A 27,621-nucleotide genomic window follows, 5' to 3' on the forward strand; every position below is an offset into this window, starting at 1 on the left:
ACAACGTGGTTAGTGGCCGGGCTACACTGAGAGCCTGATTCTCACTTTCTCTGTGTGTGGAACAGAAGGCTAGACTTCACCTCTTCCTTAGGTCTTTTCAAAGAATCATTAAGAAAAACCAAAAGGACCCAGTGCCCTCACTAGGAGTCTTGTCTTGTAGCACCTTCCCTTAGCCATGCCCACATGCCCAGAGAACTTAAGGCGAAGAGAAAACTGAACAGTCAGGGATGTGGTTGGCAAACTGTTAATGTACTCAGGAAAAGGAAATTGTCTGTTGTTAGCAATTCACATAAAGTGTCAGGAGAACATCAGAACGTTTGAGGATGCAAGGAAACTGTTCCAACCCTCTGAGAGAATAGTTTACCACAGACGCGTCAACCCTCTGAGAGGACAGTTCACCTTACCCATTGATGACGACAGCAGAGTGTCCAAATCTGTTGACATCTCTATGAAGATTTGGTTTAGGTAACGTTTTCCATTCATCACAGGCTAAAATAAAGAAAGATCAAATTGTAAGTATCATTCACGTCTGGAGATAATTTCACTGACTTGGCTTTACTAAATACACCAAATTTGCAGCGTAGAGCTGTGAAGGCCACTGTGAAGCACACTGGAAACTCTACCAAGTATTCCCAGAATGCATAGAGAAGTAGACGGGACACATAATATCCACTGACAGAATGTCCAAAATAGAATCATTATAATAGAATATTTAATTTAATGGTATGTTTAAAGAAAAATACCTTTTATTTGATGTTTGAAGGAATATTTCAATTGCACAAAAACCTAGATTTTTAAAAAAAAGTTTTTAAATAATAAATGAGTTATGTAAGAAGTATGGAAAGAAAAATAGTTAAAGAAAAATTATAGCATATTTAAGAGGCAGCAGGACACAGAAGGAGTTGGAGGGAGAAAAAAGGGAATGATACAAATACAGTTTTCATGCATATAATCATGACCCCAGAGAAGCTGGGGAACACGGAGAACCATAAGAGAGGATGGATCCCCCTGGGAAGAGGAAACAGACAAGATCTTCTGAGAAAATTGAGAGCTTGGGGGTGGGAGGAGAAGGAAGAACAGGAGGGAAGGAGGGGAGAAGGGGAGGGGGGAGAGAAAATGAGAGAACTGAACAAGATGGGGAAGGACAGAGAGGGGAGAAAGGAAAGAGGTATCTTGATTGAGGGAGCCATTATGGGGCTAGCGTGAAACTTGGCACTGGGGAAATTCCCAGAAATCCACAAGGATGACCTCAGCTAAGACCCTAAACAATAGAGGAGAGGGTACCCGAACAGGCCTTGCCCTGTAGTCACGTTGATGAGTAACTTAAATGTCACCATAGAACCTTCATCCAGCAACGGATGGAAGCTTAGGCAGAGACCCACAGAAAGAACTGCAATGAGCTCCCAGAGTCCAGACGTAGAGAGGGAGGACTGAGAATACGAGCAAAGGGGTCGCAACCATGATGGGGAACCCACAGAAAAGCTGACCTGAGCTAGTGGGAGCTCACTGACTCCAGACTGACAGCTGGGGAACCTGCATGGGATCAAACTAGGCCCTCTAAATGTGGGTGACAGTTGTGAGACTTAGACAGTTGTGGAGTAACTGGCAGTGACATCAAGATTTATTCCTGCTGTTTGAACTGGAGTTTTGTAGTCCATTCTTTTTGGAGGGATACCTTGCTCAGCCTAGTTATGGGGGTGGCTTTGTCAGCCTAAAAGTGATGTGTCAGACTTTGTTGGCTCCCCAATAAGAAGCCTTACCCGCTCTGAGGAGTGAATGGGAGTGGGGAGGGAGGTGAAGAGGATGGGTGGAGGGTAGGGAGAGGGAACTGAGATTGCTATGTAAAATGAGAAAAATTGTTCTTAAAAATAAATTTTAAATTAAAATTAGCGCACATAAACAGCAACTTTATTCAGTGTCCAGAACCTGGGGACAGTCTCAGGGCAGTTATTACCTCTCAACTTCTTAAACATGCTGTATCTAAAGGCAGGAGTTGATGTTTAGTTTAAGTGTAAGAAGCTTTAGAAAATACAATTTTAATAACCTTAGAAATCTATAAAGAACAGTAAATATATATAAAGTTAATTACAAAAGTTAAAATTGTAATAAATTACATATTTTCTTACCGATATAATTGTGGCCATAACACAAATAGTAAATGAGTTTTAATTCAATATTCTTACTAACGAAGATCAAATAAATTATTAAAACCAAAATCATAGTTCATAATCTGAAGCTGGGATACTAACACCAATAAAATACATCCTGGCTTGTATCTGCCAAAGTGTGCTCCAAGGCACACAGATAGCAATAAAGGGCAATTTTAGTTTGTGAAGCTCTCAAGTTGAACACAACAGCTGTCTATTACTCTAAAATGAGAGAGAATAAAAATCTAACAATTTTATTTAAGTATTTTTACACTGCTTTATCCACAGAAACAGTGTCCACATGAGGTCTACTAACATTCCTAAATGTCAGTGCCCTTCAGACTATAGTTGTGTGTGTGTGTGTGTGTGTGTGTGTGTCAGAGATAGAATAGCATGTGTATATGACATGTGCACATGGACATGTGGATGTGCATGTGTGTATGACGTATGCACATGGACATGTGGGTATACATGTGTGTATGATGTGTGTGTGTGTGCACATGGACATGTGGGCGTGTATTGTGTGTGGCAAATGCATGTGTGCACATGGACATACTGGCAGGTCTGTTCTGTGTTGTTCAGCTGGCCTAGAGCGCCCAAGGATTTGGGTCTCCACCTCCTATTTCACCTTAGCAGCACTGTGACTGTACATGTTCTACAATGTGAGCTTTTGCATGGGTTCTGGGGATTCGAACTCAGGTCCTCAGGCTTCCACAGGAAGCATCTGCCTACTAAGACATCATCCCATCCCTTTAGATTAAATATTTTTAAATCTACAACAAAGACTGTGCATAAAAACAGACTGCCAAACCTTTGTGGTTTAAGAAATGTGCATAACGTGTATTCACTAAAATGAAATTTGTATAAAATGACTTTCAAAGAGATGCCTGTCTACATAACTGAAAAACAGTCTTCACAAGAACTCACCGAGTCTACTAAGGGACTGCCGTGCTATAATTGAAGAATTACATCTACACAAGTCAAGCAACATGCATAAGATTTGTCACAACTTTTGCCTTTCCACAATTAGGCATATATGTATTTTAAATAACATGTTAAAAGGATTTTGAGACATTACTCTTTTTCTTGGAAGGAGTGACCTATACATGGTACAGCTCCGAGGAGGAAAACTGATGGGAATGTCAGAATCAGCTAATGAGTTCAGGTGTTAGATGTCAATCACTCAACCAAGTCAGTAAACATAATTTATATTGTTATTGAGAATTGTGGTGATACTGTGTTTGTGCTTTAACAAATAAAGCTTGCCTGAAGATCAGAGTACAGAGTTTACCCACTAGTTAGCCAGAGAGACCAGGCAGTGGTGGCCACACCTTTAATCCTAATACTTAGAATCACATGCCTTTAATTTCAGCATTTGGAAGGTAGAGAAAGGAGGGGATGTGGCTGGGTGGAGAGAGGAATAAAGGCAGGAGGAGACAGGAGCTCAGGATTCAGCTTGAGGATTCATAGAGAGAGGATCTTGCTTACTCAGTCTGAGCACTGGGAGACCTAAGAACTCTAGTGGTCGGCTGCTCTGCTTCTCTGATCTCTCAGTTTTCACCCCCTAATACCTGGCTTTGGGTTTTAATTATTAAGACCAATTAGAATTTGCACTACAGAGTATAGTATTACAATATATTGAAAACACACAACACTGTTTTGATATGTGCTAATAGGATCAGAATATCGAGAATAATCAATTCAATGGAGACCTTATTAAGACAAGTGCACTCTAAACGGTGTATGGTAAAATATACAAAACTACAGACTTCCCGTATTGCTAAAATATATGAGGGTCCAACGGCCAAGAGCAATATGCCCTCTTATTAAAATTTAAAATAAATAAAACAGGTATCACACTGCTACCACACCAGACTGCTCTGAACTCTGAAGACAGCAGATTCAACATTTAGGAAAACGTTGCCAGCCATGAAGCAGAAGACAGCCAAAGATGTGAGCTCTGACTACTCAGAGCTATTCCTGGGTGAGAATACTCATCTGCTAAGGTCCAGAAACACTGACAGCGCACGCGGCTAGGTCACGTCACCCAGGCAGCCTCTAGCCACTGGTAACATCACCGTTGCAAGAGTAGCGTATGGAGTCTGTGACAAGCTCACGTGAGACAATGTCCTGGATCCACATGCCTGCAGTCACGCCATCAGCAGTGACAAATGACAGACCTTTAGTCCTGCACTCTGTGGAGATAGCACAGGCCACAGACTACAAGTGATCATATAATCAGAATCTCCTATCCTGAGTGGACAGCACCATCAATAAAAAGAGGAGATGGTAGATAAATGAGAATGGTCAAGATTACAGGAACCATGCGCTCTGTGTAAGCAGGTAGCTCCGGCCTTGTGTCACGCTGCAGCCTGACACACCAGCATGGAGCCTGTCACACCGGCGTGCCTGCCCATCCTATACCTGTAACAGTATGATGAGAACACATAAAAAGAACAAGGCAGAAACACCAACTTGACGTTTAAGAACAAACTGGATACATCAGCATCAACACCAGGTCAATATAATTTGCTCGCATGTGGTCTACTCTGAGCCTCACACTGTAGCCCCGATTGTTATTCTCTTTAGCGGCAATCACACTTGCTGCCAGAAGAAAATACGCTTTTAGAACAGCCCAGTCATGTTCTCTCCATAATCAGTTCACGCTTAGATGATTCAAAACAAATTCTACACAGAATTATAGACTTTTCTTTAAATGGAAAGAAATACACTCCACAGCAACAGAATAAAGACCAGAGTAAAATACACTCTTTGGAATACATCTGTGAGACACACTGCTGCAAGGAATTTAGTTTACAAACCAAACACTAAACACAAGGAAGATCAAGAAGTTAAAGCTACTGGTCTGAAACTCAAATATTAGCACACTGCACCATCAGAACGAGTTATCAATGCAGAGATATATATAACTGTTTGACGAATTTGAGCTGAAATCCTGATATTAATTTCATTTACTGACTGCAGAAAATAACACAGGTAAGAATGCATTTATTGGGTAACTTTTCTACAAATTCCATGAAAATACACATCTATAATTCTGTAAGAATTCCGTTTATACAATTCTTGGGACTGGAGAGACTCCACAGTTAAGAGCGCTGGCTGCTCTTCTAAAGGGTTCTGTTTGACTCCAGGAGCCGCCTGACAGCACACAGCTGTCTGTAACGCCCATTCCAGGGCAGCCAATGCCCTCTCTGGCCTCTGCAGGCACCAGGCACATAGGTGGCATACAGACAAGCATGTAAGCAAAACACTCATACACATACATGAGGAAGTAACAATTGTGTTAAGCATTGAGCTTTATGAGTCAATTTTAAGAGTATGGTTGAAAAGGAACGAAGAGGTTGTATATACAAGGTTAAAACAAGGCAGATATAAATAAAATATTTAACCTCTTCAAGAATTTGGTGATGGGAAAATAAATGTCTTACTGCTGCCAAATGTTTTCCACCTTATAATTGTTGGTGGTCGAATAGGGTTTGCTTGTACCTTTAGGAGTTATAACTTCCTTAATATTCTGAACACACCACAGTGTCGCCTCGGTTATCTTAACTCCACAGCTTCTCAGGATTCTGTTCTCTGTGCTAGTCACAGTGGACGTCACTGCCTGTCTCCAAAACTTGAGATGATTTCACTGTATTTAACATAAAACAGCATTCCCTGTTGGCTCCCATGGTCTTCATAAAAGAAGTTATACTTATACATTCCTTGACAATTAATCACAGCTTCATCTCCAGAATAAGTCCTACTTGGTTATAACTCGCTATTTGAAATGGTGCTGGGTTCTATTTGCTAATGCTCGATGTGAACCTGTCTGCCTCTGTATTCATGATTGTTTCTCCACCCCACCCACCGGCCGTCTTTACAAACACTCTCTTGGTTCCTGTTTCCTTCCTAGACTACTTGTGGTTTTCCTATTTAAAGCAATCTCTGGTCAGACACAGTGGCTCACACCCGCGACACCAGCACTCAGAGTCCGTGACAAGATCACTGTGAGTTTAGAACAGCCTGAGCCTCAGACAGCACTCACAGCCTGAGCTATGAGACCTTTATTGGAGGAAAAACAAACACTAAGACCCACAGACAAAATCTCTCAAGGGCTTGGAGAAGTGACAAGAAGCCGGCATTCGCTGCTCATGCACCGTTGCTGCTCTCCTTGACTTTGACTTTCCATGTTGAGGTCACTATTTCCTGATCAGTTTGTGGGTCAGACACAGTAAAATACAAACATGCCATAAACATTACAATCAAATCCCAACAGTACCACAGTTGATGCCTTTGTTACATGGATAAACGTGTATGCCCTCAGCCCAACTAAAAGGCCATTCAAATTGTACTTGTTATATGGGGGGGTGGGAGAGATATGGGAGTAGAGTGATAGAACAAAAATCTCTTAATTAAGACTTTCCCTCAGATTTTGAATACACCACCTCAACTCATGTGACTGGGTTTAATGGCAGTGAGCCGCCAGCTCATCTTCCTCCATAACTACACACCGTAATACACACGACACAGACACTGTAAGTCTACACTCTGAAGTCTGTGCATGCACTGCAGGAAGCGCCAGGCAAACCTGGCTGTCCACTCCCACAAGCGAAACGTAACATCTGTCTCTTATTTATTTTCCTTCTTTAAAACGGGAGGGGTGGGGAGGTGTAGGTGCTGGGACCTGAACTTGAGTCCTCTGCAGTGTCTGTCCTCTCAGCCACTGAGTCCTCTCCAGTCCCTAATATAGATCTCCAGTGACCAAGATCTAACAACTGGGTTATTAAAGCCTGGTTTTCTTTTGTTTGGATTTTCCCAACAACCTTCCCAAGAAATTCCAGACTGCAGACCGCAGTAGCTTGAAAAGCAGCAACATACACTGGCTAAACCTCTACCACACACAATATAATGAGCACTGTGAAGACAAGTTATATTTCCACAGATGAATGGTTTTGCTGTATAAAACGGACAATGGCACCAAGGTTGAAACTGTGAGTTTCAGAACAATGAGAAATTAAAGGGAAAACCCATGGAACACCTCAGACACATTTCACTTCAACAAACAGTCCTTGTGTGAGAAAGCAAACATGATCTTAAAATCCATCTTCTCTTTGGTTCAGTATAATGTCTATCTTTGCTTCCAAGGGACAATAATTACTTGAAAAAAATCTTTTGTGTGAAAAATAATACTAAAATATTTTCTTTGTGAAAATCCTGCAACATTTGATGCTGTCAGGAGAAGTAAAAATACAAAACACATGGGACGACTCTACTGTGAAATACAACAAATAATCAAATAGATTAAAAAAAACCTATATACCCAATGCTGAGTTTGATGGTTGGCTTTATGTTTTTGTTGACAGTGTTCACAAGGGTCAAAAATGTGCTGTTTTAAAACATAAAACTGCCTAAACTATGCTTTTCTTCTTCCGAACTGAATAAATTTATTTCAACATAAAATAGCTTTTTGCTTCCACAGATCTGCAGCATTAAGAAGTAAACATTGTTAAATCTGTTATCTGAAAACGTATGGGACATTGAAAACGTAGAATGGATCCAACCAATCAGAACGATGTAGTCAAACAGATAGACTACAACTCTTAGAATCATGACCACTGTACTCCTGTTACTTCTGCCTGTTTGATGTCCTGACAGCGAGGTAGTAACACTGTTACATGATCTTCCGAAATCACACACTTTATACACAAAGCCTTTAGCAGTCACTGGTGCTTGCATGAATTAGAACACTGATAATCCAACCCCTTTCCCCATTTCTCTCTGAAACAAAACATGGGAGTTTTAGCTTCTATAGGCTTTTGATACATAAAACTGAAATATAATCTTCAATAATGTGGAAGAATAAATGCAGATTCTCAATACATCACTTACCAGAAAAAGCTCAAACTGACACAGTTCATTAAAATATGAGCACTGTGAAGAAAGAAGCTCACTGAAAAAAAATAAACATACAAATTCAAAACCACACTGGGTTCTGTGGGGTTTTACAGTAACAGTGACATCCTATTTTACTCTTACTTTTAAAAGTTCCATAGGAGAAATATGGAAGAACAAAACATAAACAGATAAAGATTTCGTTTTCCTCCATAAAACAAGCTCCTTGTGTACCCTTGTTTCAGAAGTAACATAGTCCTCACCTAAAACTGAATAATCACAACTCACCACAGCTTATCGATCCTAACTTACGAGAGTGTCAGGATCAAAGCACTTATTGCCAATTGTTTCCTGTGTGGCCACGTGAAATAATCTAACAAACCAGGATATGCCCCTTAAAATGTAAAAGACTAAATCTATCTTACGTCTAATTAGTCTCCTTTATTTTATATATCAAGTGAATAGTTTTGAATTTGTTATACCATCAATAAAAGGAACTCTTATGTTTTAGTAATCACATGACAATTAGAGACGCAATATTTTCACTACAATGCTGTACTGGAGCAGTAAATGAAGTATTTCAATGAATGCATCCACTTTCATATACAACCAACATTAGCACAGTGAACAAGTAGAGACACAGCTAGCTCTGGTTCTCTGGAGAGGCCGCACTTAGTGTCTTCTCGTTCCCAGATACATCCTGGACTTCTATGTTGTCTGGTGATGTCACTATCTCCTTTGAAACGTCCCTTTTCAGTGAACTTCCCTCCCACCCTCTGTAAATATATTCTGTATATATCGGTATAATAAACTCAGCTTTGTTCATTCCTACTGAAGCTGAAGTGTTTGGATTCCTACTCTCTTAATTTTGACAGTTTGATAGTATTGCACATCTATCCTTATCAAAACTAATTAATGGAAGACACAAGAGGCGTATCCAATATTCCAATAAGGACACAACACTCAAGCTTCTAACAGCCATCCAAACCTCTGCTTCTCCTCCTCGGTCCCACACCTGCTCTCATGGCCTGACCTATCTGCCCACTGTGCTGAAACACACGACCCAATCCATACCTAGCACTACACTGATCTCTAGCACGGCATACACATTCTGCGGGTCAATGGACTTGAGAAGATGCTCTGGTATTTTCCTTTGTATGGTCCTAACAGATACATACCTATGTCATATGCCAGGAAATCGGCAGAAAAACACTTTGCACCGTTACTCAGGGAAGTGTCATTATGAGTGTTTCCTCCAAACACAAGCATAGCTCCATTGATTAGGACAGCCGAGTGAAGGCATCTGGCAAACCCACTCTCTCTCAAAATAGTCCTACAGAATGAAATTCAAAAACGCATTACAAAGGATAGAGACTTCCCTCACCTTATAAATAAAGTACTGACGTGGTATATACAAATTCTTTCTGGAAATTATGAGGGGGGAAATACATGTATTTTCAACACTTGTCAATAACTTCTAGGTTCTGATATTCTAAAAGACTATTTCTGGAATCTCAGAATGCTTCGAGGGAAACACAATATAGATAGAATCTTTAATACTTTATATTTTGAATGATTTATTTACTTATAAAGGTGGGAAACCAGTCTACCTCAAAGTCCAGGACCAAGACACCAAAGCTTTTTGTTCTTTTTTTTTTTTTTGGCTACAACAAGTACAAAGTTAAATATAGTAAAATCTGTCCAATATACATTGGATTAAAATTATAAAATTGGTAAGGACTCCTTAGTGAGCCTTTATGTTTAATTAAATTTATACACAAAAGTGAAGATACCTTAAGTTAAAAAACTCAGTGAATTTTCATGAGATAAACATTACCAAATAACCAATAAACATTACCAAATAACCAGAACCCAGATGGAAACATTGCTAATTTCTACGTCAATGATCAGTTCTAATATACTTTCGCATGGGTTGCACGTATTTGTATGCAGGTTCTTTGGATACACCCATAATGCGTGAGTAATTGAGAACTGCAAACACAGGCTGGAGACGAGGCACAGCAGTTAAGCACACTTCAACGTCAGGCAGCTCCAGGAGGATCAGAGAACGCTGGCCCTGTGCTCACGCACACGTGCACACATGGACACACACAGCTAAAAATGAATCCTCTAAAATGTATTTTTCAGAAACAGTAAAGTTAAAAAAAGTATTGTAAATATATGCTTGAAATTATAAGCTGCTCTGAATAAACCAATGAATAAAGATGACTAGCAATATAAATCAACACCTTCTAACAATTCTGATAAAAATATAAGCACAGCAAACATTTATGAAATAGTTGGTTTGTATACAGTCTCTAAAACCGTGGATTTTTAATGTCATCTAATGTTTAGAGAATATGAGACAGGCTCCCAGAGTTCCACAGTCTCTCCAGGGAAAGAACTTTAATTAAAATAAAAAATAGTTTTAAAGAAAATTTTAAGATCTCATACAACTTTATTAAGAACAACATTAAATACCTACTCAAGAATATCTACCAAGTTTTGGTTAGGAGCTCAACAGTGAATCTGATCAGGTGGCACAAGCCTGTGATGCCAGCTACTTAGAGTCTAAGACAGAAGGATCACACTCAAGACCTGCCTGGCAGTGTAGTGAATCCCACTTCAAATACAAAGCAACGAAGTAGGGATGTGGCTAGGAATATTCAGCTCGGCTGCAGAGTACCCGCCCTGTGTGCACAGGCCCTGAATGTAATCTCCGCTCCTCCAAAGAAAGGGCAAAAGGCACAGTCTATATGACACGGAATCAGGCCAGCCCTCTCTGTCTTCCCATCATCTTCTCATCTTCGACATACACCAATCAGAATGACAGACCCCTGACCTGGAAGGGGAGAGCCGGGGAACAACATTCTTTCATTCCTTGGCTCCTAGTGGCTCCTAGCGGGTCAATGGTATCTCACTGAGGGTATTAGGCTACCACAACTCTCATGTCCCCGTACTTACAGAAGGTCTGCGCCAGGAACAAGTCTGAGACGCCTGGGTGAATTTACACACTTGCTCTCAGCAGAGATGGGAGTTATCAACCAGGTTTATATGACTAAAGTTGAGTCAAATAATGTTTAGCCTACCTCACTCAATAAAGCAGAGGTTCTATGCCAGAGAGCCAAGCTCAGGAGACCCCAGTGTAGTGCCCCCAAGACTGCATATGAGACAATGGTACCACCCCAAGGAGAATCAGATCACTGAGCCCACACACCTGCAATTTCTGGATGTCCAGAGGTTCTTCAACAGAAAGAGAGGCAGATAAAACAGACATCTCTAAAGCTACAAGCACACACACACACACACACACACACACACACACACACGTAAAGCGCTTGCCCTATAAGTGTGAGGACAGGAGCTCAGACCTCCAGAACCCAAGTAAAAGCCCAGGTGTGGTGGGCTGCCTGTCATTCCAGAGACAGAATTTCTGGATGAACTAGCTCATTAAAACGGTCAAAATGGCGGGCTCCAGAGGATCCGGACAATATACAATGTGGTGCGTGACAGAGAACACTACATGAAGTCAACCTCAGATATCCACATTGCAAGCACACACACAAGCATGTGCAACACACACACACAAACATACACACTGGCACATATGCATACCATACGCATGCATTACACTGCTGAAAAGACTAACCTAGCACAAATAGTGAGCACACGTGAAGAATATGATAAACTCTGAGAAGATAACAGAAGAAGAAAATCTAGGAACCGAGTCTGATGATGAATTTTTAGAAGTATCAAAAAGCACAAATCATAAAATTAATTGAGGAAGACTTACTTAAATGCAATGTTTTTCAGCAGTAGAAAAAATATTGCTCAGAGAATAAAAGTACAAGCCACAAACTGTCAAAAAACATTTGCAACACAATACCTGACAAAAGAATGTTTTCCAAATTATACAAAAAACTCTTAAAATGAAACAAAAAACAGTGTTTTCAGTGCCAAATATACCTTCAGAAGAAAGCACATGGGTATGAATATATGAATAAAAATATGTTTCACTCTGTGTGATCGAGGGAATGCACACTGAAATAGTGGTGAGATACCACTGCGCACCTATTAAAATGGATAAAATTAAAAATATTGACATTACTGAAACCTAACAAAAATTCCTATCCACTGATGCAAAGCATAAAAAAGTAGTAGTCTCTTTGAAAGATAATTTAGCACCTTATTACAATATTAAACCTAATTCTAATTAATGCACAATCAAGGAATTGTGTGTCTTAGTATTTACTAGTGGGTTGAAAACTTTTGTTCACTAAAGGACCTACACGCAGATATTCTTAGCGGTTTTATATACAACTGACATAATCTGGAAGCCTTTGGGATATTCTTCAACATGCAAATGGATAAGTAAGCTCTTCTAACATGCAATGGAATACAATTCAGAAAGAAAAGACATGGTGGAACATTAAATACATATTGCTACATGAAAACAAGTCTAACTACACACTATACAATTTGTTTATCATAGAGTCGATTTTTACACCCACTGGAAATACAGATGAACACTCAGTTATCCCGTGTCTGGGGCACACCCACAGGAATCTGCACTGGTTTGCCATAGGGTCAGGCACACCTACTGCACTGCAAGCCACTCTGCCTAAGCACAAGAGACACCCGAACAAGACGACCTGGTTACACAGCGCGGTGCTACGGGGCCTTACAGAAACACCATTCTCAGGGAAGCAGACGGAGATAAACAACATATTTAATCAACATAACATGAAGGAAAATGAGCCCTATTCAAACAGTCAAATGTCACGGGCTCTTTCATGTAAAACCTAAAAATTCAATAAAGCAACAGTAAAGTTACGAGTGACGTGGAAGGGAAAGGAAATTGTGTAGAGGGGTCAGACAGTAAACAGGATCAAATACACAACATGTGTTTTTGAAAATCACAAGGAAACTCATCACTTACATAATTAATAGATCTTAAAGGGGATTTTACTATACTAATAGTACCGTTATAATAATTTAATTAATAATGTCAATTTTGAATCAGGCAGAGATGATCTGAATATTCTTCCAATGAATGTAATAAATTCCACTGGTAAAATTCTATACATAAAAAATATAATCTTTAGTTGTCTTAAGGGCTATAATTTAAAAATACTCAGGAAAAAAATTCTGATTTTACAAATGTGACCTATAGCATGAAAATGAATGCTCCCCAAATAAGTTTATGTGTCCAATAATACACTAACATCAAACTATTAATATGAATAATTCAAGAGAAACATGATCATATCTCAAATATTAACAAAGATTTTTAAAGTTCCTCATCAAAATATTGGCAAACCAAAAACCAACAGCAATATTAGACCACAGTTAATTTAAGTTGAGTTACTAAAATAAATCATGATAATTAGCCATATAACTTTGGGGAAAACATCAGATAACCAACTCTCAAAGGACCTTTGGTACAAGCTGTTAGCAAATCAATGGAGCGAGGGGGAAAGTGTTTTTAACACAACTTTTTAAAAAAGATTTTCTCTGGTGTGGGAGGTCCTTTTGTCTATGTGTTGCTTTTATTAGTTAATGAATAAAGAAACTGGCTTGGCCTGATAGAGGAGAACAGATCTAGGTGGGGAAAACTAAATTGAATGCTGGGAGGAAGAAGGTAGAGTCAGAGAGAAGCCATGGAGCCCCCAGAGACAGATGCCAGTTGGAATCTTGCCAGTAAGCCACAGCTATATGGTGATACACAAATTAATAGAAATGGGTTAAATTAATATGTAAGAATTAGTCAATAAGAAGCTAGGGTTAATGGGCCAAGCAGTGATTTAATTAATAGAGTTTCTGTCTGATTATTTTGGAGCTAAGCAGTCAGGGACAAACAAGCAGCCTCCTTACAACATTTCTCCACACAGAATAAATTTGCATCCTTTTCCTCGTTCCTCAGCCCACTCCAAATCCTCTCGTGTGTCCTCTACAGTTATGGCCTTTTTCATTAACTATTATTGCAAGTGTGTACATGTGCTCTCACACACACAACCTTTGAGGTCATTTAGCGTTACACTGTGTACGTGTGCTTTATGGCTGGACACTGGATTAGATAAGCTATCAGGGGCTCATCTTTGGAGAAGACAAGTCCTCTCTCAGTAGGCATTAACTGCTGTACTCTTCATTTAATTTCCCGTCCTCACTGGCACGCCTCTGATGCTGCCATCAGACTGGAAGCTGTAGAGTCCGTGGGTAAGAGGTGTCCCTGTCTCACAGCACGCCACTGATGCTGCCATCAGACTGGAAGCTGTAGAGTCCGTGGGTAAGAGGTGTCCCTGTCTCACAGCAGACTGGAAGCTGTAGAGTCCGTGGGTAAGAGGGGTCCCTGTCTCACAGCAGACTGGAAGCTGTAGAGTCCGTGGGTAAGAGGGGTCCCTGTCTCACAGCAGACTGGAAGCTGTAGAGTCCGTGGGTAAGAGGGGTCCCTGTCTCACAGCAGACTGGAAGCTGTAGAGTCCGTGGGTAAGAGAGGTCCCTGTCTCACAGCAGACGTCCTGGCCCCACTTTGGTGAGCTTTAGGTGGAAGGGTACGAGGTAGATGTATCAGCCAGGGCACTACACTGTTGCTCTGCTAATTGTGATTAGTTGTAGATTTCTGTAATGACCTCTATGGTGGTTTGAATAAGAATGGCCCACATAGGCTCATTTATTTGAATACTTGGCCACCAGGCTCATATATTTGGATGTTTGCTGTCGTCACTATTTGAAAGGATTAGGAGGTGTGGCCTTGTTGGGCAAAGTGTGTTACAAGCCCATGTCAAGCCCAGCAGCACTCTCTGTTCACGCTGCCTGTGGAACCAGATGAACACTCCCATCACAGCAGGAAGGACTGACTAAGACAGTCTCCATCTGCAGAGAGAAGCTTCTCTGAGGAGGACTGAGAGCGGTGCTTGTCTGTAGGTGTAAGGTGGATTTTCAGAATAAAGTTTGAAACTATAAATTTAGAAAAATGGTAGCAGCAGGTTATCCTCTGGGCTCCATGACCTCAGCAGCTACAGGTGGTTGGCTAGGATTACAACACCAGGGATCAATCCCTTTCCAATCAGACATCCATTGGTTACCCCAAGATATACGCACCACTAACACATTATCAGGGCTATACTGGGCAGCTAGTCATCGCTGGGGTCAGTAGGATTGACACTGGATAGGACCACTGATGGCTTTTTGCCCCTTGGCAACTTACAGAGAAACTTCAGCTACAATGAGAGCTAGTCTTCAGAGAGCAGACTTCCCAGTAAGTTCCAGACCTCGGAGTCTTGGGTCTGAAGTTGTCCTATTTTAGCTATAAGGGCTTACCTTAGTCCAGAGAGGAAAGCAGGGACAGTGACAACAGCCTACGCTGTTCTGAGGGCCTCTTGGACTTGCTGTCCCACACACCAAAGGAAGCTACCCCATGGCTGGCCCTGGAGTTTCTGTCAGTTTATCCCACACATGTCCCCTTTCAAAGCACTTGTACCCTGTGGCCTCTTTTCTAGAGCTCTCCTCCGCCCTCGTGATCCCTTTTTAGTTTTCTGATTATGACTCTAGTCATAAATAATAATAATAATAATAATAATAATAATAATAATACTGGCATCAAAAGATTTGGAGCTAGGATCCACAAATAAGAAAGAACGTGTGGCATTTGTCTTTGTGGCTCTGTGTTACTTCACTCTGTATACTTACTGTCTAATTCCATCTATTTACCTGCAAATACCATGATTAAATTTCCCTTTTCAGTTAATAGAATTCCATTGGGTATGACACGTTCACTCTCCATTCCTCAGCTGAGGAACACCCAGGCTATCTCCATTTACCAGCTCCTGTGACTACGGCAGCAAACAACATGGTTGAGCAAAAACCTGCGGAGTAAGACGCCGAGGCCATTGGGATATGCCAAGAAGCAGGGCTGGGTCTTACAGCAGACCTGATCCTAGCGATCTGGGAGTTCTCCACAGAGTAGGCAACCCCTCCAACAGCGAACAGGGGCTCCCATTTCCCTGCATCCCCACTGTATTTGCAGTTGGTTGCTTTCTTGATCATAGCCATATTGTCCAAAGTAAGATGAAATCTCAAATGAACTATAATCAGAATGTTGAACACTTTTAAACTTAGCCATTTTAAAGTCTTCTTTTGAGTACTCTATTCAAATCCAAAGCAACTTTTAGTTGGGTTATTTTCTTGATTTTTTGTTTTTTAGCTATTTGCAACACTGGCATTACTCCTCTATGAGATGTGTAGTTGACAAAGATTCTCCCACTCTGCAGGCTTCCTCTTCATTTGGTTGATTACTTCCTGTGCCACAGAGCAGCTCTGTGGTGTACTAGGTCCTATTCATCAACTGCTGACAATATTCATGAGAAATGGAGACACTGTGTTTTCTCTCAGCAGCTTCAGAGTCTCAGGTTTTAAAACGCGGTCTTTGATCCCTTTGGAGTTGATTTGTGTACAAGGTGACAGATAAGAATGAAAGTAGAACTGTTAAGGTAATTTGCTAAACCTTCCTAATAACGGTTTCCACGAAGCCCACAGTGACACCACTCTTACTGGAGGAAGACCGAAAGCATTTCTCTACATCTGAGGAATAAGGACATACATTAATCAGCCATCACCTCCCTCTGTTCTACACTGGGGTGAGGATGCAGTGGACAGGAAGTGACAAGACTGAAATAAAACCCAGAAATGGTTTTATCCAGATTATCCATACAGAATCTGACCGACTACTGTGAAAAAAAAAATCTAAAAATACTTACACAGGAATTACTAAAATCAGCAAGTCTGACACAAAATATAAATATCAGACTTACTTCCATCAAGATAAAAACAGAAAGAAAAAAATACAACAGTCACTGAATGTACAGTATTCTCCCCACAAAGTTAGCATACACCTACAAATTCAGAATGTCACCTCGTTTGGAAATGGACTCTACAAACGTGTGTGCTGGAGTAAAGGGAGTCACAGTTGAAGTTAGATAAACAAAATCAAGCTAATATTAGATTCAGATAGACCCTAAAGGCAGTGACTGGCATCTCTATAAAGCAGGTCATGTGCAGACAACAATTTAGATTAGGAGGGTATAGTTACTGCTGAGGACGACCAGGATGCCCTAAACACTAGCAGAGCAGAGGATGTTTCCAGGAACCTTCGCCAGGGCCAGAGATCTACTGCGCATGCTCCTGGACTAGGAGCCTGCGCATTCCCAATGCCGGCTGTGACAGGATGCATTTCTGTTCTTCTCAGTGCCAGCATGAAAAGATGCATTTCTGTTTCTAGGAGACATGACGCGCATGGTGATACGCAATGGCATCCTTAAAAAACCAGCACCAGGTGAGACGGCCAGTGGGTAAGGATGTTTGCTGCCACACATGACAAGCTGAGTCAATCCAAGAACTCCCATGGTGGGAGGAGAGAGTCAACCCCACCCAAGTTGTCCTCTGACGCCCATAAACATACTGCAGACTATATATATGCACACATGTGCTCAAATGTGCCCCTACACACAAAAAAAGGAAATAAATATGAGTTTTGATTTTAAAACATACAGATTTCATTGAGAAAAGCATGAAAGTATTAATTACCTGGAGACAATTTTCTTATTGATGTCTTACCTACTGTAGACACACAAAGGAATGAACTGCTACTGAACAACATCGAGGGAGCACCTACTGCACACACCCTACACACAAGTTTTAACTTAGGTGGAAATTAACTGTGAAACTCATTAGAAAAAAACTGAAAATCATTTATAAAAATATGAAATATTGTAGACTGGTGTAGGAGGTCCTTATGTCTTTGTGTTACTTTCATTGGTCAATAAAAAAACTGCTTTGGGCCTGTTGATAGGGCAGAACTTAGGTAGGCGGGGAAAATTAAGCGGAATGCTGGGATGAAGAAGGCGGGGTGAGAGAGACACCATGGATCCGCCAGAGACAGATGCTGGAAATTTTACCTGGTAAGCCACAGCTACATGGCCATATACAGATTAATAGAAATGGGTTAAATTAATAAGTAAGAGTTAGCCAATAAGAAGCCAGAGCTAATGGGCCAAGCAGTGATTTAATTAATACAGTTTCTGTGTGGTTATTTTGAGGCTGAGCTAGCCGGGCAGCTGGGATAAACAAGTGGTGCCTCCTGGCAACAGTAGACTAGTGTTATAAAAGCAAAATACAAAGCACAACCTACAAAAGAACCAAAATTCATTTCCTTGACTATATATGTAAGTTCCAATTATCAAATAATGACAAATGAATAGAACGATAATCCACAATCTGACAAAACATTTGCAAAATACAAAATAAACTAATATTGCAAAGATATAGTATATACAGTCTATCAAATACAATAAAATGGGTACAATATTTGCACAAAATTTCAAAAAAGCACTACATGGACAATATATATGAAAAGATGCTTCACATTATTAGTCCAAGAGAAAATGCAAATGAAAACCAAAGTTGCAGGGCCAAAGAGATGGCTCACCAGTAAAGAAAGCATCTGTCTCACAGGAAGCAAGAGGCCCTGTGTTTGCACCGCTAGCACCCAAGCCAAGCACAGAAGAATGTGCCTTAACCTCAGGGGTGAGGGTGGAGAAGAGTGAATCCTGGAGCTCACTGGCTACGCGGACTAGTCAAATCAATAAGCCCCTGGTGATGGGAGAGGCCCTGGCTTGAAAATAAGACAGAGAATAAGGTAGAAGGGCAAACAAATTTCTGGCCTCCACATATATGCACATACATGTGCACAGGCATATATGCATGCTGAAGTGTACCAACACTATCCACACCAAAATAGATAGATAGATAGATAGATAGATAGATAGATAGATAGATAGATACATACATACATACATACATACATACATACATGCATAGGTGCATAGATAGATACATAGATATATAGACAGACAGACAGATAGGTAGATGATAGAAAGATAAGATTGATAGATAGGTAGATGATAGATAAGACAGATTAGATATATGGACAGATGATAGATGATAGATAGATAAATAGATAGATAGATAGATAGATAGATAGATAGATAGATAGATAGATAGATAGATAGATGTTAGATTAGATAGACAGGCAGACAGACAGATGATAGATGTTAGATTAGATAGATAGATAGATAGATAGATAGATAGATAGATAGATAATATAGATGAAGCATAACAAAAACCAGGCATAATTTCCTGCAACAACAACAAAAAAGTTTCTATGGAAATATCATACGAGTCAGAAATTCTCATTCTTCAATGGTCAGAAGGCAAATGAGCAGACATCTGAATTGAAATATGGTTTGGGTGAAAGCAAACATGATACTACTCCCTTTGACCAAGAATTTATAATCTTAAATAATCGGATTAGGAAAACTGGTATATTGACCAATAGACTAAATAAGAACATCTGGACCATAACTGCTCATTCAAGCCAAATCCTCAACCACAGGACTGAAATTACTGAAACCATCTCTGCCATACATTACAGCTTCTCACATCAGAGTCTCACAATGCTCACTTCCTGAGCATGTCCACTCCTCCTCTCTCCAAAGCGGTCACTGCATATATCACCTCTTTCCAAAACTCAAACCTCCTCTATTTCATGTCCTTGTTTTCAGCTAATGACTCTACTTTCATTTCACTGAGAAAGTAAAAATAACTGAACTTTGTACGCGTTCTCGCCATCTACACCTGCTGTCTGGCTGTTTTCATGTGGCCTGCCCTCTCTCACATCCCTAAGGATGGGAGGGGCCTGCTGGCTCTCAGTACTGCATCCCATGCCACTGGCTTTGCAAACATTCCTCTAGCAAACTGTTCTCCTTCTTCCACTTTCAGCACCTGTTTGATTGCTCCTGGGTCAGCCTGCAAACACAACCTTAAAGTGATACTCTCTTGGCCCACTTAACATTATCACAGTTAATAAATCTTCCTTACAATTCAACTCCTCCGAAAATTGTTGGTACTTTTTCTGGCTCTCTTGCCAACCTTATAACAGGTTGATAAGCATTCAATAAGACATTTATTTATTTAAAGCCTTCAGACTTTCACTATGCAGACAGAGAAGTATAATCATCAGTATTAGCTGAACTGTGATTTACCTAATAACAGGCATATAAAACTGTTCTGTCTCCAAAATCTCTGACAGGCAAATTTCTTAGAGAAAACCAAAAGCATAAGATAGAATAACTGAGTAATTTAATTAGCTTTGAGTGCAATGATGTAAAATAACCCCATAATAAGAAACTGAAGCCTGAAGAGATCAGCTCATGGAACCAGGTACCAGCCTTGCAAAGTTTTCAAAGTGTCCATGGCTTCAAAAGCTTTAAGTACAGAAGCGATCCGGTACCACACCGTAATCATTTAGAAACACTGCTCATAGTTATTATCGTAGATATTATTTATATCCACAGAGATATTCCTGGCATCTACTTTTCCTCTCACCTGAAAAGTAGGCTTTCAAATTCTGCTATCACATACACATGCAAATGCACACACATGCACATGCATGTACACCCACAGCCTTGTGAAGAACACTGAAAATGTTGACAGGCTCCTACGGTAAGGTCTACAGATGGATATATAAAAGCACCAAGAGCTGTCTGATTTAACAAAACCATAATGGCAGCAAACCTTTAAACCAGAGTTGGAGCCCTTGGGTAGGGCAGTGTCAAACAGCACAACACATTAACAAGATAAAAAGAAGGAACTTGGAGAAGGGAGAAGCTTTACAGTCAGGAATAGGACATTTCCCCGCTCTTTAAATGTCAATACACTAGATCTAATCACCTAGGAAGCAGGAAAGCAGCAGAAAGACTGAGTGTATCCTGACTCTGACGCCTTAACACTTTCCCAACAGTGAGAATAACGTTGTTTGTTAACTAAACAATAAAATTTGAGCATCTTTCAACATGTTGAATTGTCATAAACTAGAAGCATAAAATATTAAATCACAGGAGTGATATCAAACATATTCCTATTTCTTCAGTAACTTATAAGACAGGACACACTTTTTTCTCTCCTATTGCTGAAGTACGTTGCTGTCTGATTCAGTTATTGCTTTCCTGAAAATGTCATTATGTTGTTGGCTTTTTTAAAGAGTATTTCTGTTAGATACAAAATTTTAGGTTGTTTTCTTTCAGACATTTGAAAGCAATGTGTCTCCTGGATTCCATGTTTTCAGTTAAGAAGTTGTCTGCTAAAATGACGGACTGTTTCCTGAACACAAAACAAGGGTAGAGAGTGAAGCTCAGTCCCCAAAACCCACGTAAAGGGCAGGTGGTGGGGAAACCCACCTGAACCCCAGGGCCTGGAGCTAAAAGACGAAAGCAGGCTAGACAGATGAGAAGAACCAGTGAACTCTGAGATGAAATGAGGGGCCACTCCTCAGTGAATAAAGTGGACGGTGATAGACAAGACTTCTCAACCTCACCAGGCATGCACACACAGGTACACATGCAACTGCACAAATGTTATGTGCACCCCACGATAACAGACATACACACATGCAAATCTGCTACCCATCACACACTTATATTTCAGGACAAGAAGAAACTGTCAGTTGTCAGACTTAGTTGTCTCCAAGACAGAGAAATGCCTTTTCTCTTTCTGTTTTCACTTTTGTCTTCATTTTGGAGGAAATTTTACAATAATTATATGAATTTCCCTTGTCCTGGGAGCTCATGAAGCTGCTCCATTCTGTGACCTCCTAGCTTTTGTCATGGCTGTCATGGTAAAACAGCATTATCCGCTTGCCAAATTAAGCCTCACAGTCCTGCTCTCCTCAGACAGTGCGGGATGAAGGGTGGGCAAGGAGAACAAATCACTATCTAATAAACAAGTTCTCCTTAAATGTGCTCAAACAGCTTAGAAGACATGTCGACTGTCACAAAACAAACAGGATAATTTATAAAAAAAGATTCTAAAACAGAAACAAGTACAATAAAAAAATATATTTTAAAACTATAAACACAAAAGACAAAGGAAAACAGTATTTCCAGAAAAAAAGAATGTTAGGGATATAAATAAGCCATACATTAATCAAAAAGAGAAAAATGAACACAAAAGAACTTAGACCATATTAGCTGGGGAAGCTGAAGTGTCGCTGAGCAGCTGTCTCTACCAACTACACGGGCGGGAGTCAGATGCTCATGACCTGCCTCTGCGGAGGACAAGGAGGACAGGGCACGCCCTGCGGCTGGAAGCACACAGAGCTACGGGGAACTGAGGCGGGTCGGTCACACATCAGGGTCACGTTCATGCATGCACCTCAGAAGAATCGCTGTAAACGAGCATGAGAAGACTTGCATAGCATGCAGAGTGTAACACTATAAAAAGTGAAAGATATTTCATAATACCACAAGCTTTGTATTTCATTCACATTAGATGATAAAACTGAAAAAATGCTTTTGTAAATTTAATTAATATTAAAATGCAAGTGTAAACGAGGACAAATTCTGGACATATAACATCAGAGCTGGAGATGACGGTGCTGAGCAAACTTATTCACCTCAAATGGCTGTTTCGAGGTACTTGTAGGTATATCTATGGGACCAGAAACCATTTTAAATTATATTGTTTATACATAGGGGATTTGTTATTTTGTACTACTGCTATATGACAGTATATCACGTTACCATAAAGATTTAATCAATTCAAAAGCTTTTCTGTGACATCATCCTATAAACACACTATTACACAACCATAAGTTATTATCACAACAGGGCTCACACTCACAGGAACTCACAGGTCTGTGACAGCACACTCAAGACCTGCTCAAGTTCACGCCACAGCAAGGGAAAGGAAAAGTGGGCACAAGTCCCACCCTAGCCGAGAAGCTCTCTGTAAAGAACCGTGTCTCCAGTGCAGTGACATGGGGTGTATCAACCACACCTGGAGGCACAGCCCCTGCCCAGGGTAGGTGGCCAACACTGAATGAGTTCCACTGTGTGTGTGTGTGTGTGTGTGTGTGTGTGTGTGTGTGTGTGTGTGTTCATTTGGGTTTGGGTATTTTGGTAGTTGTCTGTTTGTTTTGATTTGTTTCTGTTTTTTACTGAGAGAAAAAGAACATGAAGAAGATGGGGAGGGGGGTGCGGAGTGTTTGGGAGGAGAAGGGGAAGAGTAAAGAACAGTATCAAAACATAGTGTATGAAAAAAGCCAATACAAATATTATCATACAATTATTAGCAATTTTCTCCTTCTTATACTTCCTTTTACTCAGCCTACTCACCAAGTCTTGGTGTTAACTTCATACCTATACAGGTCATCCACCAATCCATACTTATTGCCTGGTAATGCTTTATAACCGCCATGAACGTAAATGGACTTGGTGACTTCATCATACACACTTGTGTGGCCATATCCACCTTGTACAATGGCTCCTTTAGTTTCCGGAACCAGCCAGGTGTTTGATGCTATAGCAAGAAGAAAGCAAATAATGAAACTCAAGCAGTAGCTAAAAATACAACCAAAATGACACAAAGCCACCAAGTTAACTCATTAAAAATACAATCGAAATGTTATCAAAACAACAGGTTCACTCTGGTGGTACGTATTTATGGGCAGAGAGAGCTGCCTGAGACTCCGTACACACTGAAGACGCTATGGTGGGGACTGACGAAAGACTAAGTGTCCTGGGTCTTCATAATAAATTCTGAAACACTGGAAATCCAACTTTTGAGACTATAAAGAAAAAGGGGGAGATGTTACTTATATGTACTTAAGTTATTCAAAAATAGTCCTTAATAAAAACCACATATAGCAAATGTTTATTAAGGTCTTCTGTGTGTCAGACCTGAAATAAGTCAGATATGTAACATGACCGCTCTCAGTTAACTGAGCATTCTTCCAGTATTTCTTGGTCCTAAAACCTAAAATTCTAGTATTCACTTGACAATCACAATATTGTTGGGTTCTATCAGCAGGCACACAGGTAAAGAGTTCATAAGGAAAATGGGTATAGTCTCCCTGATGTGCAGCGGGAGAACAGGGGGCTGCTGGGAACTCTTAACCACTGAACCCCCTCTCCGGCCAGCACCTCCTTTCCGATACGGCACTGAGACACTGATGCTCTGTGGTGCAGTAACTTAACCCTCCTGCCGTCGCTGAGCCACATCTACCTGCTGTTCTGTGCTCCTGGCTGTGCAGTCCTCGGGGTGAAGGCACAGACACCCGAGCCCACAGCCTCCACTCAACGCACTTGGATATGGTAGGAAATCTTACCGTTTGCACTTACACAATGCATGTAATGTTAAATGCTCATGACTCATCTGCTATCCCTGTGACACTCAAAACCCATGATTCTTCCCACTTCTGTGCAGTCAACAAACCAAAACTCAAGCAAAAATACTATTATAAATTTACTTAGAAATAGCATTTTGGTTATAGAAAAAGCCAAAAGAAACTGAACATAGAGATTTATCTTTAATTCACCAAAATTCCAGTTGTCATTCTACAATCAGGTTATTCCTAACTGAAAACAGCAGTCTATCAGACAATACATTTATTTACTTATGTGTTAACAGCGTGCACGGACATTCCATTACAGCACATGACGGTGCACCTGCTGTAGCTTCCCAGCCATCCATGCAAGTGAAAATGCCACCGTGCTACATGCCTGCAGGAGGCTATGAAAACGTGACGTGTCTAATACATGTCATGTGACCTAGAGCACAGGTTAGAGGAGAGAGGCGTCTATGAAACAGCCAGCAAGGAAAACTGGGAAAGGAGAAGCGATGGACTGAAAACTGGAAGTGCTGGAGGGTGGACATGAGGATGGGAGGCAGCGGCCACAGAGATCAGCGGCAAAGGACTGGGGGCTCCGGGAAGATCCACACGCTATGAGAGGTGTGGATTCTGCGTGCAGTAAGCGGGAAGGGCTGGCCTCACTGGAGAAGGGAGGTATTTGTAACAGAACTAACATAACTCGCTGCAGGCACTGGAATGGGGAAGCCAAGGGGGCAGCAGGAGAGAGCAAGCCAGGCAAAAACAGGACTCAACAAACAAACAAGGAACTAAAAGGCCAGATATTATTATGTGAATATTTAAATCAAAAATAAAACTGCCAATCTATTAGACAACACGGCAGGAAGCCAGGATCTAGGTCCAGGAGACAAGACAGTAATGGAGGGAAGAGCAAACGGGGTGGAAGGTGATAGGACTGTGTGGGGCGCTGTGCAAGGTCCATGCCAGGTTAGTAGAGCAGAGGGGTGGGGACGAGGCTGGTGACAGCAGAAGCACACGTATGCATGTCCTGTGCTCATACCAGCTTATGGAGGACACGTGTGCACATCCTGCTCCAATAACAGCTACAGAGAACACATATGCACGTCCTGATGTCATACCAGCTTACAGAGGACATGTGTGCACGTCCTGATGTCATACCAGCTTACAGAGGACATGTGTGCATGTCCTGCTCTCATACCAGCTTACAGAGGACACATGTGCACGTCCTGCTCTCATACCAGCTTACAGAGAACACATGTGCACGTCCTGATGTCATACCAGCTTACAGAGGACACGTGTGCACGTCCTGCTCCCATACCAGCACACGGAAGACACAGAAACAACACTGCCACCTCCCGAAGGGCTGCAGAGAAGACTGTGATGTGCATCTTCTTCTAGGTCAGTGGTTCTCAACCTTCCTCATGACACGACCCTTGTAGTACAGTTCCTCATGTTGTGACCCGAACTATAAAATTTATTTTGTTGCTACTTTGTAACTGCAATTTTGCTGCTGTTATAAATTGTTGGGTCTCCAGCCACAGGTTGAGAACCATCCTGCTAAGCACACGTGAACTCTCACTCTCGTGTGGCCTATGAAGGCGTGGTCTCACTGAGACTATGTAAGGACTCGAAGTCCACACGTGCTGTTCACACAAGAGCCAAGAACTGGGACACAGCAAATGAGCAAGACCCAGAAATGAATATAATCATAAATTTAAATAGCAACTATAAAGGTACATGCTTGCAGACAAACTGAAAACAACAAAATAAAAAATTACCACTGCTTAAAAATGGCCTAAGGGATCAGGGTAGGGGAGCACTAGAAAAATTTACTTACTAAAAAAACACACACACACAGTAATGCAGAAAGCCACGCACAGATTGGCCAGGTTCCCTTCATACACCAAACAACAATCTCTCTAGAGACCAGCAGCTCACCCTGGAGAATCTACTGTAAATAGGCCTAGCACTAAGACTAAGAACATAACACAGAAAACTGGAAATCCTAAAAATCATGAACCCAAAGACAAGAACTAATTTCAGTTTTTGATTCATAGGTAAAATCCAAGGAAACAGCACCATCTATTGGAACATCTCATACTTAAAAATATTTGAAAGTGAATGTGTAATATCCCCCCTCATTTGGCTGAAAGATATACCCAAATATTAGACAAAAACCTAGCAGGGTCAAAAAGATTATACTGAAAAAGCATTATAATTCCAATCTAAAATAACTCACCATTTTAACCAAATAATTAGAAAATTACAAACAAAAGAGCTCCCAACCAATAAAGAAATGCATCTTGAAGGAAACTCACAGATATGGTATTCCTGTATGTTGCTTGTGTAGCCGTATATTGCAGAATATCCAAATATGACAATCATGACAACGTCCCTACTATCCAGCTCCATGATGTGTGCCGAATGTCCCTCCACAGCGTACTGCTGACCGTGGCCAAGAACAGTGGGCATTTTTGTGCTCCAAGACTGACTGTCGATGTGAAAAACCCACAACTCATCTGTGACATTGCCGTCGCTTGTTTCAATTCTGCCTCCATACATAAAGATGTTTTCCTGCAAGTTAAAACACGCACATCAGAAGACAAGACGGTTATTTCTTAGCAGCATGTGTGCATGTTTTAAAGACTCTATCTAAACACTGTGTTTCAGTGACTGCTCAGAGCGTCCCTAAAATGGGAGCCCACCAATGGTTGAAAGGGGAAACTTATCCACACTTACAAAGGCTGAGTGATGATTGTAGCTTAAATATTTACTGTACACAGAAACGTAGTGCACAAGAGTGCAGTGGTTACACGGACGGCTCTCGTACATCGGAAAAGCCGCACTGTCATGTTGATTGACTTCACCAATGGAGTCTTCCCAAAGTCTGAATGATCTGAGTCCCTGACAGTTACATTTTAATTTACCACCTATGTAAATTCTTCTCGCTATTCTCAATTACTCAGTGTTTTCCAGCGCTAGTCACCAAAACCATGAACATTTGTATATCACTCAAACTACATGTTATTATTTATGGCTGTGGGAAAACATACACCTCCAGTTCACCTCAGGGAAATCTTACAACACCATAAATTACCCAGCTAATTTCATTCGCAAATGAGTCATATAAATGATACAAAAATGGTATAGACCACTATATTTCAACAAACTAAAAAGTGATTTCTTCAGTTTTGATCAAGATTATCTAAGGGAAACACTAAGATAAAATTATACTGAATAATGAAGTGTGAGATGCTCTCCCCTAGGACCAAGAATAAGATAAAGATGCCTACTCAGTTATTTCTGTTGAAAACAGTACCGGAAGGTCCACCTAGGGCAAAGAGGCAAAAACTAGTA

At 40.8% G+C, this 27,621-nt stretch overlaps 1 protein-coding gene across 1 annotated transcript in view; it reads right to left on the reverse strand.

The window, feature by feature from the left end:
* Positions 1 to 27,621, reverse strand: part of Atrnl1 (attractin like 1) — a 542,404-nt gene that overhangs the window by 474,097 nt on the left and 40,686 nt on the right. The window contains exons 8-11 of the mRNA XM_048424018.3: positions 26,583 to 26,838; positions 23,270 to 23,453; positions 9,221 to 9,375; positions 405 to 489 (exon numbers count right to left, since the gene is read on the reverse strand). Coding sequence (XP_048279975.3) covers positions 405 to 489; positions 9,221 to 9,375; positions 23,270 to 23,453; positions 26,583 to 26,838 — 680 coding nt within the window. The remainder of the gene's footprint in view (positions 1 to 404; positions 490 to 9,220; positions 9,376 to 23,269; positions 23,454 to 26,582; positions 26,839 to 27,621) is intronic.

This window comes from Myodes glareolus, chromosome 7 (assembly GCF_982192425.1).
Source record: "Myodes glareolus chromosome 7, mMyoGla1.1, whole genome shotgun sequence".
NCBI classification, from domain to species: domain Eukaryota; kingdom Metazoa; phylum Chordata; class Mammalia; order Rodentia; family Cricetidae; genus Myodes; species Myodes glareolus.